This window comes from Thalassophryne amazonica, chromosome 12 (assembly GCF_902500255.1).
Source record: "Thalassophryne amazonica chromosome 12, fThaAma1.1, whole genome shotgun sequence".
Taxonomy (NCBI): domain Eukaryota; kingdom Metazoa; phylum Chordata; class Actinopteri; order Batrachoidiformes; family Batrachoididae; genus Thalassophryne; species Thalassophryne amazonica.
Window position 1 is genome coordinate 49,581,167 of NC_047114.1, and position 17,951 is coordinate 49,599,117.

Below are 17,951 nucleotides of genomic sequence, written 5' to 3' on the forward strand. Positions count from 1 at the left end.
CAAATGGCAGACAATACAGTTGAGAACGTGAATTCACAGCAAAACACATTAGAAAAGGCTCAAACTGAAACACACTAGAAAATGTTCAGACAAAATGCAAAACGTACACTGTACACAATTTCTTCAATGGCATGCACACAAGCCGATATCATTTTCAGGGTGATCTTGTCATTTTGGTGGCTTTCCTCACCAGTCACCTTCTTGCAGTGCCACTCAGTTTTTTGGAAATGCCACCTCCGGACAGATCTGTCATACAGTACCATACTGTTTGTATTTCTTAATAACTGAGGAAAATGAAGCACAACACATAATCAGTGTCTTAGAAATGTTCAGGTATCCATCTCCTGACCTGTCTGAAGAAAACTGGATGCAAAAGTGATGGTTTACATGTGTTATACTAAAGCGTGCATTTACTTATCATCATTTTCGCTGTTATATTTTTATTTCTTTTACTTGTAATTGATGATGTAGAGATTACTTTTTTGCAATGTGAGTTTAAAGGGCAACAATTTAGATTTTTTTAAATGTAAAAAGTCAGATTTTTATTTATGTATTTTTTGCTGTCATAAAAAATTCAATCACGTAAACGCTAAAGGGTGTACAAACATTTTCACATCACTGTATGCGACATGGAAGGTGCATACCTGTTTATTTTATGTCCAAAGCTGAGGTTTGGTGGCCACCAAGGCCACCACTGCTTGTAAAATATTGTGCCACTAAATCAAGTTGGGACATCCTGAATGTATTTTGAATGTGAAGTAACATCATAACTGTGACACAAACATCTGCTGCTGTAGCTCCACAGTAAAAGTTTCATTTCAGGCAACAAACTCAGTTTTCCAAATGAAGTAGTGCAAAGTTTTTTGTTTTGTTTTTTTCCCCCTTCTGACATCATTTTTGCAAAATATATTCATTTAAGTTTGAGCTGCATGTGCACACATCCACATCCATTTATGCAAACATCAGGTCAGTGCATCAGGTCAGTTCCCTTCAGTTGCACAGTTCTTCTCTCAGCAAGCCAGTCAACTGGTCAGTAATTCATCCACCTATCCAGCCATCCATTATCCCTCATTAATTCTTCTAACGCATCAGGCGAACTCACAATGCTGCATCTGTGCAACCGTGCATGTGTCCAATCAGTCAGGTTGGTGTGTGTGTGTGTGTGTGTGTTCTGCCTCGACTGTGTGCGTCTGCAAAGCAGCTGTGAGCCCGGAAGCTTAACTTAGTGAAGTCAGAGTGAGACCAAACGTTTGAGTTACCACGGAAGATGGGTAAAGAGCACACACACACACACACACACACACACACACACACACACACACACACACACACACACACACACACACACACACACACACACACACACACACACGTCTATTTTGTCTGTGATTTCTCTGTTCCACACGTCTGTTGCCTATGCACTATGCTGCACTGTGTAAACACAACAACTTTGCGATTCCGCTCCATAAACTGCAACACCTGCCCTCACACAATAGCAGGAGTTTGTGTCTGTGTGCTGCCGCGTAACACTACAGTATCTGTGATGAGCTGGATATCTGTAGCTACATCTCACCGCAGGAAATCTGATGGTAAGTCAAGATGGGTTCCATTTAAAAATCATGATGTTTGGTATGTTCAACCATTCTATAGGTTCAGATGACCCAGAATTCTGCACTATCACTGCAATCTGTCAGAGGTATGATAAACAAGGCATGCAGATGATTGCAGTGGCTTGCCCAAAGCTAATTTGCCAACTACGCTTGATGTCAGAAATGTAATATGTTTACTAGGCCAAGGAGCAGACGTCTATGCAGACATCCGCATTTCAATGCCTTATTTAGTTCGTGAGATATGGTCATTAATGTGTCTGAGATAATGCCATCTGGTTTGACCTTGACCTTTGACCCATGACACTGACATGACGTGTTGTCAGAGGACAGTCCACAGTGTTTATCCAAAATTTGGATAAAAATGACTCTTTGTGTTTTGAAGATAGATCAGCAGACAACAAATGATAACCTATGATTTGACATTGACTTTTGACCTGGACATGACCTGTCCATTGAATTTATTGATCAAAACTGAATGAAACCACTCTTTGTGTTTTGAAGACATTGATACACAAAACAGACAGACGGACATGGTCATAGAAACAGCCTCTTTCCAGTCTGTGAGGAGGCTTTTAGTTCGAACCTTTGAAAGTGACTAAACAATATTTTACACAATATTTCCAACAAAAACAATGAAAATTTGAAAACCGTGGCTTTCTTTCTAATTAATGATGTTTGGTAATAATACAGTAACATGCTTTTGGAGGGCGGTATGCATTTTCAAAGGCCTGAAGTCCATGCCCAAATGCCCAAAATGACCGATATTTGCCCGAGTTAGATGAGTTCGCCTCTGAAAATGCATACCGCCCTCCAAAAGCATGTTATTTTATTATTATTATCATCACTTTACCAGGGCGTTGCTAGGCTGGTATTGTAGATTTACCTCGACGCTATCTGGCTATACCCGCCTGCTGTGCGTAAACAAATGATGTCATAGCGTGCAACCCAAGAACTGTCCGCAGAGGGGGAAAAAAAAAACTGTCCGCAGGGGAAAAGATAAAAAGGCGAGAAGTGTGTTTTGGCCCCAATATGGATATTCCGGATGATTTTCTCATGGACAGTACGACAATGAACAGCATCTAAAGCAGCCAGCTTGATGAGGACACAGTGGCTAAATTTGAGAGCCGCGCCAGCTGACATGACAAAAGTTAAGTGAGCCAACTTTTTATGTACGCGTTACGTGTTGTGTATCTCAGTAAAAAGTGATAATAATGCAAATAACATGCTGTTGTCATGCGGTATGCATTTTCTGAGTCCCTCCGTCCATGCGCCATCGCCCAAAATGACAGATATTCGCTCGAGTTAGACGAGGGCGAATAGCTGTCATTTTGGGCGACTGGGTGTGAACGTAGGGCCTCTGAAAATGCATACCGCCCTCCAAAAGCATGTTGTTGTATTATTATTATTTCTGCTTACTGCAAGTAAGAAGTGAGAAAACAAATTTTAATGGGTACTCACACATACACACACTCACGCATGCACGTGCACACACACAAAGGTGAATTGGAGACTTTAAAATTGACCGTAGGTGTACGTGTGGGTGTGAATGTGTTTGTCTGTATGTGGCCTTGCAACAGACTTACCCATTTACCCCGCCTCATAACCTATGGCTGCTGGGTTAGGCTCCAGCCCTCCGTGACCTTTAATTGAAGTACGCAGGTATAGAAAATGAATGGATACATCCAGAAAATATTCACAGCACTTCGCTTGGATGAAAATGGATGAAATTAATTTTTTTCATCAAAATTGTACACACAATGCCCCATAATGACAATGTGAAAAAAGCTTGTTGGAGATTGTTTCATATATTAAAAATAAATAAACCCCTAAGAAATCAGATGTACAGTAGATATTTTGATTTCACTGATCTCAAGGCACAAATCTGGGGAAGGGTACAGAAACATTTCTGCTGCTTTAAAGGTCCTAATGAGCACAGTGGGCTCCATCATTCACTCTGTGAAAGTCCTTGAGTGGCCCAGCCATAGACCAGACCTGAATTCAACTGAACATCTCTGGAGAGATCTGAAAATGGCTGTGCACCGACATTCTCCATCCAACCTGATGAAGCTTGAGAGGTGCTACAAAGAGGAATGGGCAAAACTGCCCCAAAATAGATGCACCAAGCTTCTGGCATCATATTCAATAAGACTTGAGGCTGTAGTTGCTGCCAAAGGTGCATCAACAAAGTACTTATGCACATGCAATTTCTTAAATTTTATTTTTAAAAACTTTGCAAAAATTTCAGAATAAACTTTTTTCTATTTTGTCATTATGGTATGTTATAAGCAGAATTTTGTGGGAAAAAATGAATTTACTCCATTTTAGAATAAGGCTGTAACATAACAAAATATGGAAAAAGTTAAGCACTATGAATACTTTCCAGATAAAAGTGATTGTGCAGCAAATAAAACATTACATCAGAGTTATGAGTTAATGACAGATTTTCCCGAATATAACAGTGTGACAAATGTGACAATAAAATCACTATATTTAAATCACTGAAGCATGAAGAATTCATAAGTGGCATGATGTCAAACCAGCAGAAGATCCATTGTCTGGATATGAAAATGGCTTCTAAGTGATCTTTTCTTTCAATAAATTGATGTCAGAGGCAATCACGAATGTTCGTTTGGATATTACCAACTCCATCTGAACTCCTTATTACTTCAATTATTAGTCAAGCATGCCTTGAATTACACATGAACTCAGACCATTGTTCTAACTGTGAGGTTAGTCTGCCACTGTGAAGAAAGATGTGACCCTGTGTAATGGCTCAGGAGATGAAGGAGCAGGGCCTGTTGATCGATGCTGGACATTTTGTACTATCAGAAAAATTTCATGTGGTGGGAAATGGAGTGATGTTTCATAGAAGAATAGAACATGTCAACACTGAAAGTATTTTTTTTTTTTTTTTTTTTGCACAATAGATTGTTGTTACAGTCAGTCTGCTCTGTGTCATCCTGATCCTGTCAGATCTCAGAAGCTAAGCAGAGTGGGTCCGAGTTAGTACTTGGATGGAAGACCTCTTTGGAAGGCCAGGACCTGTGTGTATTTTTCTAGGTAACACTGGAGTTGTTTCAGGAACTCAAAGACAGTCTGGAAAGATTGGAAGGGATTTGCATATTTCACTTTCTGCAGTGCATAATATGATTAACTAATTTAAGGAATCTGGCTTAGGCTTGCACACTTGTCCTTTGCACACTAAAATTCCTCCAAACATCCATGATCTTCAATCCCTCAGATTGCACTGTATCAAAAACCGCCATTCATCAATAGCTGATATAACCAGTTGAGCAAGAGGTTACTTTGCAAAACCTTTGTTAAGTACTACAATATGGAGTGACATTCACAGATACCATTTAAAATTTCCCTCTGCAAAAAAAAGCATATATTTAACTTGTCTTGAAGCAGCACTGGCTTCTCTGGGCTCAAAGGCATCTGGGTTTGAGTCATCTCACAGTGGAAACATGCATTGTGGTCAAACAAATTAGTGTTCTGTATCTTTTGTGGAAGAAATGAACACTGTGTGTTCAAGACAACAAATGAAAAGGACATCCAAACTGTTACCAGCAACAAGTCCAAAGGCCTGGGTCTGATATTGCAACACTAAAGGTCAGCAGCACTAAACCTATCCCCAATAGGGCATGTGTGGGGAATTTTGAAAATTGCAACAATGATGACACCATGCTGTTGTATACCTTAAAATGTGTTTGTAGGACAAATGGGACAAAATAACACCTGAAATGCTTCATTACTTGTATCCTTAATTCCAAAATGTCTTTTAAGTGTTGCCAAAAAATAAAACAATGGCAACATTACAAAGCTGTAAATGCTTTACCATCACAACATTATTTTAATGTGTTGCATGCCTGAAATTGTAGGAATTGATGTATTTTAACAAATAAAATAAAATCACCACACACAACAATGAAATAGCTTGAGTTAATACCATCTGGAATGAAATGTAAGTTAAACTAAATGTTAGGATCATGCAGTTTTTGTTTTTAATTAGCATTTTCCATATCATCCAACCTTTTTCTGATTTGGAAGTATATAAAATGGCCTGTTTCAATGAAAATAACTTATATTTCAGGAAGAAAACAAACAAACAAACAATAAATTCAATTACTAAACACAATTATGTCTGTATATCTCTCAAATATAGCAGTCAGGTATTCTTTGGCTTTGGAAAAGCCTGGGCATGTACCGTCTGAAATGCAGTGGAGGAACAGACAGATAGATAGCACAGGTCTCTGCTTCCAAAGAAAAGGCACAACTGTATCATAAACATAAAGGAAAAACCAAACCCATGACTCTGTGTAGGCTCTCAGTAGTCCAGGTGGTTTCCATAGTAGAGAAGCTTGAATCTTCGACTTCTCTACTATGGAAACCTATGACTTCAATAATTTCAAAACATTATTTTCAAGAAAGTAGGAATGGATTTGGGGCAGCACAGTGTCTTAGTGGCTAGCCTCACAGCAAGAAGGTCATGGGATCGATTTCCACCTGTGACCTTTCTGTGTGGAGTTTGCCTGTTCTCCTTGTGTTTGCATGGGTTCCCTCTGGGTGCTCCGGCTTCCTCCCACATCCAAAGGCACGCAGGTTAGGTGGATTGGGAACTTTAAATTGTCCGTAGGTGTGTGTGTGTGCAGGTGTGAGTCTGTTTGTTTGTCTATATGTGACCCTGTGACAAACTGGCGTCCTGTCCAGGGTGTACGCTGCCTCACGCCTATCCCACCAGTCATAGGGTGTGAGTCACGCCCTATGACTGGTGGGATAGGCTCATGAAATGGACTGAAAAAGATTATCAGTACTCTGAATAGGTGAGGTCATGTCAGGTCTGGGTGCATGTGTTGGTGCCACCTGTCAACACATCCACCAACATTACGGAACCATTTTTGGTCCTGGATAGGAACCACCAAGAGAGATAATTGGTCCATCCCCATCTCTTGAACATAATCATCTATCTGCTGCTGCCAGATGAAACATGAACAACCCCTTGGCTATCAGCTTTTAGATTGTGTGCAACATCATACCCAAAGCAGGATGTCATATGGCCAAAATGTAAGTAAATAACCATCTGTTTGACACAAAGTCATTCCAGTTGTTCTCAAGGATCCTTCCAAAGAGACCTGGTACACATCCCAGGCCTCTCCCCAGAAATTGAGAGCATGGTGGCACTAGGGTGCGGGTGGAGGTGGATGGAGGGAGGACATCCACCACCCAAAAAATATCCCCACCTCCTGCACTTTGCCTTTTCCAAGTACCAATGAAAGCCATTTCCTGCAACTTCATAGGCGGAAGAGACAGAGAGTTTGAAAAAAGAGATTCCGCTTGGTTGCCCACAAATTAAAAAAAGAAAAAAGAAAAATAATAATTAAAAAACAAATAAAAACAATAAACTAATAACATAAACTTACATGCACATATGTATCTTGCTTATTTATTGTTGTATTTGTATGGTGCATGCATTTTTATTCTTTTATGTAATTTTTTTAACAGTAATAAATTAATTTAGAGCTGTTTTCTTGACAAAAGCATGACTTTTTCTTCTGTCTCAGCACTGATGAGTGTCCCAACCCCCCACCCTCTCACCACTGTGGTCATTGACCGCAGTGTCCTGGATGTCCTGGTAGTTCTCAGTTTCACGGATGGTGGGTATCGCCAGAGATGGCACAAAAAAACAACAAAATTGTACTCTGATCTGCAAGCTTTACGTATCGCCTGCACTTCCTCATGATTCATGTAAACAGAGAGTCTGCTGAAAGTGTTCATGAATTTTTCCGCTGTAGTGGTGCTCTTAAACCTTTGCACAATGCTGGATATTCCACAGATAAGAGCTCTTTATTTTTTGAGTGACAGTTAACCAGACCAAAGCCATGCGAGTCTTGCATGTTGAATCATCACGTGACACCTGCTTTATGAGATTCCACGAATAACAGCGCTTTATTTTTTTGAGTGACAGTTAAACACACCAGTAACGTGCGAGTATTGTGCAAGATGCCTGTTTTACGAGATTACACAGGAAAAGCAACGGAGACAAGAGAAATCATTCCACGAGGCTGCCAACTGACGAATTCCAATAAATTTAAGTAAATTTACCAGAGAAAATAGAGTGAACACCCTAAACTTAAAAATCATCATGATGGCACCGACATTGTAACAACCCTGCGCCACACTTCCATTGCTTAGGGAGAGCCTGGCATCTGTTAATTGCCAAAGGCCATTGGTTAAAATCCAAGTCTCACAATGACAGAGTGAGGCCCGACCCTAATACTCTCTCATTGTGCTAGACCACTTTACCTTTTCCCTTCATTTTGCACATTAGTGTGAATGTACAAAATGAAACGAAAGGGTGATGCAGTAGGGCAAAAGGGCAGTATTGGGATTGCGCCTAAGACATGACCATAAATAATTGGACCTTCATACTTTAGCAAAGGATTGCAATGCCAAGATAAAGGAATGCCTCTAAAATTTCAAGTTTCACTTCATACAGACACACTTCTCATGGCTGAGTCCACAAAACCAATGCAAGCCTAAATCTTAGTCTTCATCAGACACTCAAATTTCTCACTCAAATCTTGAGTGCTACAAAAAGGGCATCTATTGCAAAGATCACAGCATCATCTGTGAAGTCAGTGTCAGTAAAATGTCTCTCACAAACGCGGTTGCCCTTGTTACCTCAACTAAGCCACTCATTTCCACAACCCAAACCAACACTCAGTCCATCCAAACACCGAATAGCATGAAATCATAAAAAAGAAGTATCAGTGCTTATCTGCATGCTATTCAGGTTTTGATTAACCTGCTGTTCTTTTTCAACCAAAATGTACCACACATTTTAATAAAATAGAGAAAACATTAGAAGAAAATGGGACAGTGACTCTTCTTGACAATGACTTTTGCTAAATTTTATACATACTATACAGGGTAAATCACAATTTTAACAAATATTGTATTTGCATACATATGCATGAATGAAGGAAACTTGTAGATGTTCGTGTGTGTGTTGTGTGTTTGCTGACAGAACTGTAGCAGCTGACTCAGCTTTGACAGTGGCGACTGGAAACAAAACACAAGGTCCTGGCGAATAGAGCAAGCCGGCAGACTAGTCAAATGGCCGTACCCTCACATCTCTTGACGCTACCTGTGTGTGCCATGATGACGACAGCTGTAAATATCTCATCCTAAACACAACTCAGGATTTTGAAAGTGCTCATAAAAAGCAAAAGGTATGTATGGGCCGCTGTGTGTGATTAAAGCCGGTGGAAGCCTACGGGGGCCATAAATATCAGCCTTTTCTGGACACTTCTGCTTTTCCACTCTGTCACTCGCTTTCACACACACGGCAGACCAACCCACTTCCTTACCAACCCTGTCTCTCACAACACTGCCCGGACTTCCCACTGCAATTACTTATAAAAACTTTTCAGGGCCGCCACACGTGGTCGGGTTTTTAAAAAGCTGCGTCCCCCTCCTCATGTGGTGTGGGGGGTATTGAGTCGTCACAGACCCCCTGAATGATCACCGAAAAATAAGGCGGTATAGACAATACCTCTTCTTGATGAATTCAATTCTTTCAGGACCCTGTACCGTTGTCCAGGCAGCTCCGGGCAAAACAATCGTTGCTTTGATAGTCCAAGAAACACACACTCACACGCTCTTAAAACTCCCTCTAACTACTTCCGACTGAGGATCTAAACATATATACATCAGACTGCAACTTGGGATATATTTATTTTTGGTCCTTGCTCCGTCTTCTACTAAGATGATCATGCCAGCATGAGGCACAAATACTTCCCCCAAAAATAAAAAGAACATGCTTCTTTTTTCATCCCACCGGAACAAACAATACAGCAGCTTGAAATGTGGACTGACCTGGTCTGTGGTGGAAGCGGCAATGGTGTTGGACTCGGACATGATTGGATGTTGTGACCCAGTGGTGCTTCTATGCCTGCCACTGCTGGCTCCTTCATTCACACCTTGCCTCTCAGTTCCGCAGCGAAAACGGGGGGAGAAAACAGAGTATACCCTCCCTTTTGCCCCGACTTGATTAATGCCTGAATTACTTTCACCTCATTTCATCTGATGGAGCTCTGCTTCCTCTCCGCCTCTTGCTCATTCGGCATGTTAGCGCTCCCTCTCTCTCTCCCTCTGTCTCTCTCTGCCTCCCTCCCTCCCTTCCATGATCCCAGATCTGCCTCACTGCCTGCCTTCCATCCGTCCCCTCCCTCCCTCTCTTGTGCTCTTACTTTTTTTAGTCAACCCTCCCTTGCTTTTCACAACTCTCTCTCTTTTCTCTTGTCTTGCACCTTTCCAGGAACATGCACACTCCTTGCTCCCTCACCCCCGCCAATCCCAATCCCCAGCAAGTGCCACAATGGGCAAAATAAATCCAGTTTTCCTCTGTTTCCCTCTACCTCAACAATGAATGGTTGGTTGTCGCTCCAGCACCTTGGATGCATACTGAGCGAGAGCGAGGAGCACCAGTGGTGGCGGCGGTGGGGACAGGGGGATGTTAAATTCTGAGTTTTAGCTGGCCAGAGTAAGGGGGGGGGGGTGTCTAGAGCACCAGTGGGCACTAGCCAAGCACTCTCTTCCTCACTCTTTCTCCAACAGATTAAAGCAAGGAAACAAAAAATAGTGAGGAGCACACAAGTGAGGAGTCAGCACCCCTTCCACCAGACTACCCTGTACCCCCTCTTTGTCTCCCTTATTTCTTCCGTTTGTTTTCACAGGCAGCTGCTGCAACTCTGTGGACCACCAACAACTTCTCTTTCAGCGCCACTTGACTCTTCCAAATCCTTGTCCCTCTCTACACCCTGACATTGCCAACAGTCCCCCCTGCCGTGTCACATGGAGAGCGTGGCCAGGCCAAAGCCCTCCTCCTCCACCCTGTTTGAAACATGTTCTTAGAGTTACACCCTTTTGAAGTTCAAACGCTTGCCACTCACACATTATGTCTGTTTGTAGCCATATGGCTAATAGCTACCCATAACAAGAAGGGCCAGGAAGTGAGTGTATGCAAGAAAAACATAGCACGCACAAAAACAGGCCAGCTCAAACATCACCACTGCTGCCGAATGAGGCACCTTAATTCACATTTCAGCGTATCCCTGTGTCTGTTTTCTGTCAGATGCGGTGTTAACATTGACAAAAGTTGAGAAGCAGTTGGCAGCAGGCCTAATGGGTATTTGACAATTGGGAACAATGGTTAGTGCTGCTTGAGTGGGGGCATCGCTCACATATTAACATGAAGTGAGTAGCAGCATGCCATTCATTTGTCTTCAATTTGCAGGATTAGATTTGCACAGAGGATCCAACAAAGGAATCATTAACATATACCTGCCCTATTCAGAGCGTTAAGAGGAAGTACTATGAACACTGCAAAACAACTACTTCCAACTTATTGTGTGTTGCACAGAGCAGGTGGCTGTGTGGGCAGGAGTTGGACAACTAATATCAAGGCTGGAGTTGCAAGAACACATGTGTCCTTTAGGACAGGTCTGGAGGAATGTGATGATACCACATGTCACTGCATCTACAACACTAAAGAACTACACTGGATCCTCGATGACAAACACTCAGTGAGATGATCGGTCCATTCCAATATCTAGAACGTGACCATCTATCTGCAACATTTTGTTCAAACACAAGCATCCTATTGGCATAACTGCTCACTAGCACAAGATTCCAAAATAGAATGCCATGCAAAAATACCCTCGGCTGTATGAGCACTGTCTTCTTTATCATTTGCAGTTGTTTAATTGGTATCCCAGTGCAAGTGTGTGTGTGTGTGTGTGTGTGTGTGTGTGTGTGTGTGTGTGTGTGTGTGTGTGTGTGTGTGTGTGTGTGTGTGTGTGTGTGTGTGTATATATATATATATATATATATATATATATATATATATATATATATATATATATATATAATTACACGTGTTTATTATTTGCATTAATTATTAAGATCCTACTGTCTTACGTACAATTTGTACATAAGACATTTTGTGACGTGATATTTTCACAAGGACCAGAATAGCCACAATGGAAATAAGCATTTATGCTTTATCATGTTATCCGTGTATCATTGATACATTAACGTCTGTATGTTTATAATGATGTTGCAGAATAAACTCAATCAACCAATCATAAACAATATTTTACTTACGTTTTAACAGCATCTGCAGGAGGGAGTGTGAGTGCGCATACATGAGCTTTTGACAAGAGCATATTTTAGCTTTGAGTTAGGACAAATTATGGTGCACACTGACATCTGCGAGACAGCCTGTAAATCACTCCAGAGGTGTTTTCAAAAACATTACAAAAACGTTTTCAGTTTTAAATTGTTTATTTCTCACTAAAGTTTTTACATAATATAACATAATATATGAGAAACATGTTATATTTACACATAAACAAAGTGATTTTGGAGCATCAGAGAGAGAGCAGCCAGTGATGTCACGGTGCCACTGTATTCTGATTAGCTGTCACCTCCGCCCCTCAAAAAAAAAAAAAAAAAAGAGTATTTACATGATTCATAGTATAGAAATATGAAACAGAATGTGACTATTTAACCTCTTAAAATTCCTCTTAAAATAGGTCAGGATTAACCATCTTTGAACTTGTGCAAGGTCTGTGTCCCAAGAATGTTCCCTGTGAATTTGAAGACTGTGACAGTAATAGGACTTGACTTATGCTGAGAACAGACAGGCAGCTGTCCCCAGTCACACATACACAGAGCTTTTTGTTTTTTTCCCTATTCTGCTGCAAACAGATGCTTTAAATTTTTACAGACACACAAACAGAGACAGTAGTGAAAGACATCAAAAGCAATACTCTTTTCACTCATCGTAATGACAACATGATGCTTAACTAAATTGACTAAACCAATTGAATTGCAAAAACACAATAAATCAATGACACTAACAAGACTGTTAAACTAACATGAACCACAGTAACAACATGTAAAACCCTGAACTCCCATGGTGCATTGCAGCACAATGTCCATTGTTTCCTGGTTAGCTAAAATCACTAATTTCTCAAAAAATATGAGCCCTATCAACTTTCCGTTTTCACAGCATTCATCCATGACCCAAAATACATAAGCATACCAAACGGCAAATGTCAGCTCTCCCAGGATTCTGCGTGACTGAAGTCATACACATGCACGTGTGCACACAGAAAAGTATGGAGGAAATAAAGAGACAGAGCCCAAGACTGCAGCAGATAAGGTCAAAGTAATCTCTGCTGTCCAGGCATGGCTGCTAACTACCTGACATCTGCCAATACCTATTACAAAGAAGCCAAAGGCTGAACACAGACAAGAAAGTGCAAAGTGTCATCAACTGATGCGATACATGTGCCAAAGGAAAATAATAAATAGAAATAAAGCCATTAGTTTTTATTCATCAACAAACAACATACAAAGTGTAGGTTTTTGGAAACCTATGTTTAAAAATTTGTCAATCTCCCAAGAACACATTTATACCCTTTTTAAGGAACAATGTAAGTAGGTATTTTTTAACATGTATGTATGTATAGTATAATATGTATACCCACAAATCAATGTATCAATGTATAACCACATATATCCACATCTGTGGATGTACATCGTCTCTAATGATTTTCTCTCTCTTCATGTCATAATATACATGGTAATGCTGCCTTGGAACTGAGAATGGGTGTTGAGATGTCCTGTGGTGACCAATGGGATGTCCAGTTCTTGACGAATAGAGATGGATTTTATTTTAAAAGATATGAAATTTCAGCAACAATTTGCCAAAAGCGAAATGGGAAACTCAAGCCTAGGTGTGATTTCTTTTTCTTGCATAAAAATCCTTCTCTTTGCCACTGCTCATGGATCTAAGGACCTCTTCCCAACTAAGAAATGAAGCAGAAACCATATAAAAATCCGCGAACAACAAACAAAATGGAGAACCGCAAAACATTTCACCTGTTGTTGGGAGGGACACGCATGGACAGGCGTGCATGATACTGCAGCTATACAGTATGAGCACCTGGAACATGTGGCACCACATTGCACTGCTGGTGTGAGGGGAAAAAAACACACACACCAAAAGAAAAAAAACCCAGCAATTTCTAATATTTAATCCCTCATGTCGAGCAGACAATACAAGTATGATCCTTCTGGTCTTCTGCATATGACCTATGGCCATAGACGTCAAGTCATGAAATGACATGAAGGAAGCAGCGCGCTCTGCTCATGTCCATATCTGCTGGCCCCGTGTCCAGCCAGGCCCATGCGCATGTCCAGCCGGCCCCACGTGTCCAGTGAGCTGCGCGCTGAAGGACACTGAGTCATGTGGACCATAGCTCACGTGGGTGACATGACATTCAGATCACCAGCTGAGTGTACACATGATCAGACTGTCCTTTTCACCTGGCACAGTCTGCCATGTGCACGCTGACATGGTCACTCCAGCCTGTTGCAAAGGTGATATATGTTTTTATGTATTTCCACGTGAGGACAGCAAGCACACGCATGCACCTCATGGCGTAGAGTTCTAACATCATGTCCGTCATAACACGGTACGTGTTCTCCAGGTGTAATTTGCAGAGCAACAGATCCCAACAGCTGCTGCTGCTTGACACGCCCACCTGTTCGTTTAGCGCACAGAACAAAAAGTCACTCTCCGTTTCTGTCTTCTGTGATTATTTATTTTAGTTATTTGTTATGTAATAATGTATGTAGTTATTGTAGTATTTATTCATATACTTGTCATGGCTGTGTTCTCTGTGTTTTTAATTAAACACGTCGTGTGCACTGAGCCATCATTTCCAGCTGTCAGTGAGTGGCTGGCCAGCGATCAGCTGAGCGGCACCTTGCTGTGCTGTGTGCACTCACATATGGCTGGCCGGTCCCCATGTGATCTTGTCTGTACATAATTATCAGTATGTCATGCACGTGTCCCCCTCTGCACACCACATGTGTTACGGGGAGGCACACACACACACACGTATGCCACGTGTTGGGAGGGGCCCACTTGCTTCACATACATATGTGTTGTTTGGTAATGCCACACTCATGTTGCACACAATTTTCACAGACAGCCCGAATGTGATCATCTGCACTCTACTCTCATGCCGGGAGTGTGAATAGCCCCGCCTTTCTTAAGTGCGCAGTGAGTGGTGTTGGATGTTCGTGTGTGGCGCCTGGAATTTGGGGTCGAATGGGCACTCACAGGGCACTCACTGTTTTTCAGGCTGCTGGTGTGTGCAAATGGTTGTGGCGACAGCTTTACGAGGTGTTTGAGGCGCCTATGATTTTTCACGAGTGGCATGCAATTCCTCCTTTGTGCACAGGTCGACTTCAATTGTGTTATGTGTGAAGGAGCTTTACAGAAAAATGCCTGTAAATATGATGACTCAGTTGTGTTACACAAATGTGGTAAAATACAATACCTTCACACGAACATCCAACACCACTCGAGGGGCACTTAGAAAAAGTGGGGCCATTTGCGTTATTGTTTTGGCTTTGAAATATGGTATTTTGGGCAGCACAGAGTTGCAAACACTTGGAATTGCATCATGTTAGGCATTTGGTGTAAAGGTATGCCACCTGCATTTAAACCCTGGTCTTTCCACTCCACACTCTCCAGAAACTCAGCTCATCTTTGTGGTACCTACCCTCTGTAGAACCTTTAGTGAATCTTTTTGCTGTGTACATTTTTATGCCTCTTGCCTTCAGCTCCTTCGTGGCTACCTGGTTCTGGTCCACTGTCATCGTCGCATTCTGATCAAGCCTGTGTCTCCCTGCTCTGGTGCCTCCTACACAGTCAATTGCAATATTCTCTCTTTGTGTTCATCAGATAAATTGTTCTTTGCTTTCACTCCAGTTCCCATCATTTTGGTTCCAATTCATTGACTGGGTTAGCCGTAACTGATGCAGACCGATAATATCCACTCTGACTTGTAAAGAGTCCAAAAGCTGCATCATAATGAATTAGAATATCATGAAAAAATGTAATATTTCTTGTCAGGTATTTCAGAGAGTAAAAATTTGCCCCAAGGTTCCGTTCTGGGACCTGTTTTATTTGCACTGAGGTTGCTCCCACAGTGATCCCACAGGTCTCGTGTAACAGCCATTCTGTCCTCTATGCATTCGCTCCCCATGCAGTTCTGTACAGTCAAAGTCACTCTCAGTGACCTTTGCACCCTTATATAACAAGGAGATTTATGTGGGCCATGGAAAAGAGACCTTTTGGCTGTCCTTAGGTCAAGGCTGAAGACCAAAGGAGACTGTGCATTTGAGGTTGTGGCTCTCAAACAGTGGAACGCATTAACGTTCTGTAGACTCTGTTGAAACCTTTACAGAGAAGCTCAAGACCTAGTTGTACAGGCTTGCTTTTAACTAGTTTTATGTTACTGCTGTATTTAATTTCTGTGTTTGTATTTTATTTATTTTCACTGTAAAGCACTTTGTGATTTTATCTTGAAAGGTGCTATATACCAAAACTTTACTTATTACTTAATAATTTTACATATTCTACTTTCAGTACATAGAAACTACAATGTTTTAATAATTTTTATTTAAATTGTAATTTGTAAAGTGGGAGGTCCCGGAGTGCAGAGGATGGGTGGCTCCGGTGCAGAAGAAAAAAAAAGGGCGGGGGGGGGGGGGGAGCTTGCGAACAACGCTGTGTGCCACACCGAAAATAAACTGGGCATGTATTGTAGGCCTAACACTAGTCACACCAAATCCGGATAGAGTACAAATTCCTCAGTGGTCCATCGTTTATCGCGGGAGTTACGTTCTCCGCGTTCACACCGGGCGCGACGCGAGCGACTGCAGCCACAGGTTGCCATGTAATCCCTATGTAAGGACACGTTTTGGCGCCAAACCGCACAGCGCAACGCGAGTGAAGCGACTGAAGTGATGCGAGTGAAGCGATTTTGAGCGTTTTGCGCCTTTGTGGCGTGATATTGCGTCACGTCACGTCGTGTTGCCCTCCTCCCCAAGTTGAAAAATCTGAACTTTTTCGTCTCGTCATGCCGCGATGACCAATCAGGGACTGAATATGTAGTGACGTGGAGATGTCTGGAGTTTGACTGAGGATGTGAACATGTCCTGTATCTGGTAGCAGCCTGTGAGCAGGACTTATGTCTCTTTTGTCCTTTATTTCACAATCATGACAGAGTTTTTGGAGTGAGCAGCAGCACCAGCGGAGTTTCTTTTTCTTTTTTTTTACGTGCGCGCACGAGGGAATCATCCATGGAGATTATTTTACTTATTAACTACACAGATGTATAATAAAGCACATGGTGACTGGTTTCTAAAGACAATTATGACAGAGTTTTTTTGGGAAAGAGCGAGGAGCAGCCCCACAGCAAGCCGTGGAGTTTCTTTCTTTCTTTTTTTTTTACGTGCGTGCGCGAGCGAATCGTCTGTGTGGAGAATATTTTATTAATTAACTACACAGATGTATAATAAAACAAATGGTGACTGGTTTCTAAACACAATTATGACAGAGTTTTTTGGGGGAGGAGCGAGCTGCAGCAAGCAGCAGAGTTTCTTTTTTTTTTAATTGTTTACATGTGCGCGCGTGAACGGGACAGTTGGTCCTCAAACTGGGTCCTGCAGAGGCGGAAGGAGCTGAAAGCGGCCATCATCCAGACGCAGCTCCTGCAGCAAATAATGATACTCTCTGTATTGGGAGCTTTTCACAACTCACTCCGTGTGATCAAGGTCCGTCATGATGACTTGACGCCGAGCGGAATGGAAGCTCCTCCTATTTGATGATGCACTGGGGCGAATTTTCGCAGCGAAAGTCCACCCAAGCAGAGCGACACACCGGGCGAAGGAGGCGCGTCTGTCGCCAACGCGACCGCCGCGAATTTGTAGCGTCTGATCGTGCCCGGTGTGAACGCGGCATAATAACCCGTGATAAACAAAATCCGTTAAGTAGCGCTATTTTTTACACTTATTATAGATGTTTTAAGGCTGTAAAACCCTTCACTACACACTTTTCTCAAACAGCCATTAACATTTTCTCACTTTTCTCTCTTGTGTAAACGCTCTCTTTTTTCTTCTGTGCGAGAAGATTATAAACAGACACACGCAGAACACAAGCGTGGCTCTCCTTTCACTCACTGCCTCCGGGGGTACGGATGCGGGACCCGCAAAGAATCCAAGTCCTCTCTCGGGGGCCACGGAGCTCTGCGGCTACGGTCAACATCCAGATCAAAACAGCGAGCGTATCCTCTGGACCTGTTGCCAGATTTGGCGCAGTTCCGTACAGCAGACAGGAGGGTGGCGGTGTGATTGGCAGTGAGAGCAATCGCGGTGATTTTTTAAAAATATTTTGTTAGTCAAGAGAGGTGG

The 17,951-nt window shown here is 42.1% G+C and overlaps 1 protein-coding gene across 2 annotated transcripts in view; it reads right to left on the reverse strand.

The window, feature by feature from the left end:
- slc6a9 (solute carrier family 6 member 9) overlaps positions 1 to 17,951 on the reverse strand; it is a 304,297-nt gene that overhangs the window by 220,620 nt on the left and 65,726 nt on the right. Inside the window, exon 1 of one of the 2 annotated variants that reach the window (XM_034183550.1) lies at positions 9,489 to 10,026. The exons of the other annotated variant lie outside the window; for it this stretch is intronic. Within the exon in view, the coding sequence (XP_034039441.1) occupies positions 9,489 to 9,530 (42 nt within the window). The 5' untranslated portion in view covers positions 9,531 to 10,026. Of the gene's footprint in view, positions 1 to 9,488; positions 10,027 to 17,951 lie in introns of those variants that run through there. 2 annotated transcript variants of the gene reach the window in all.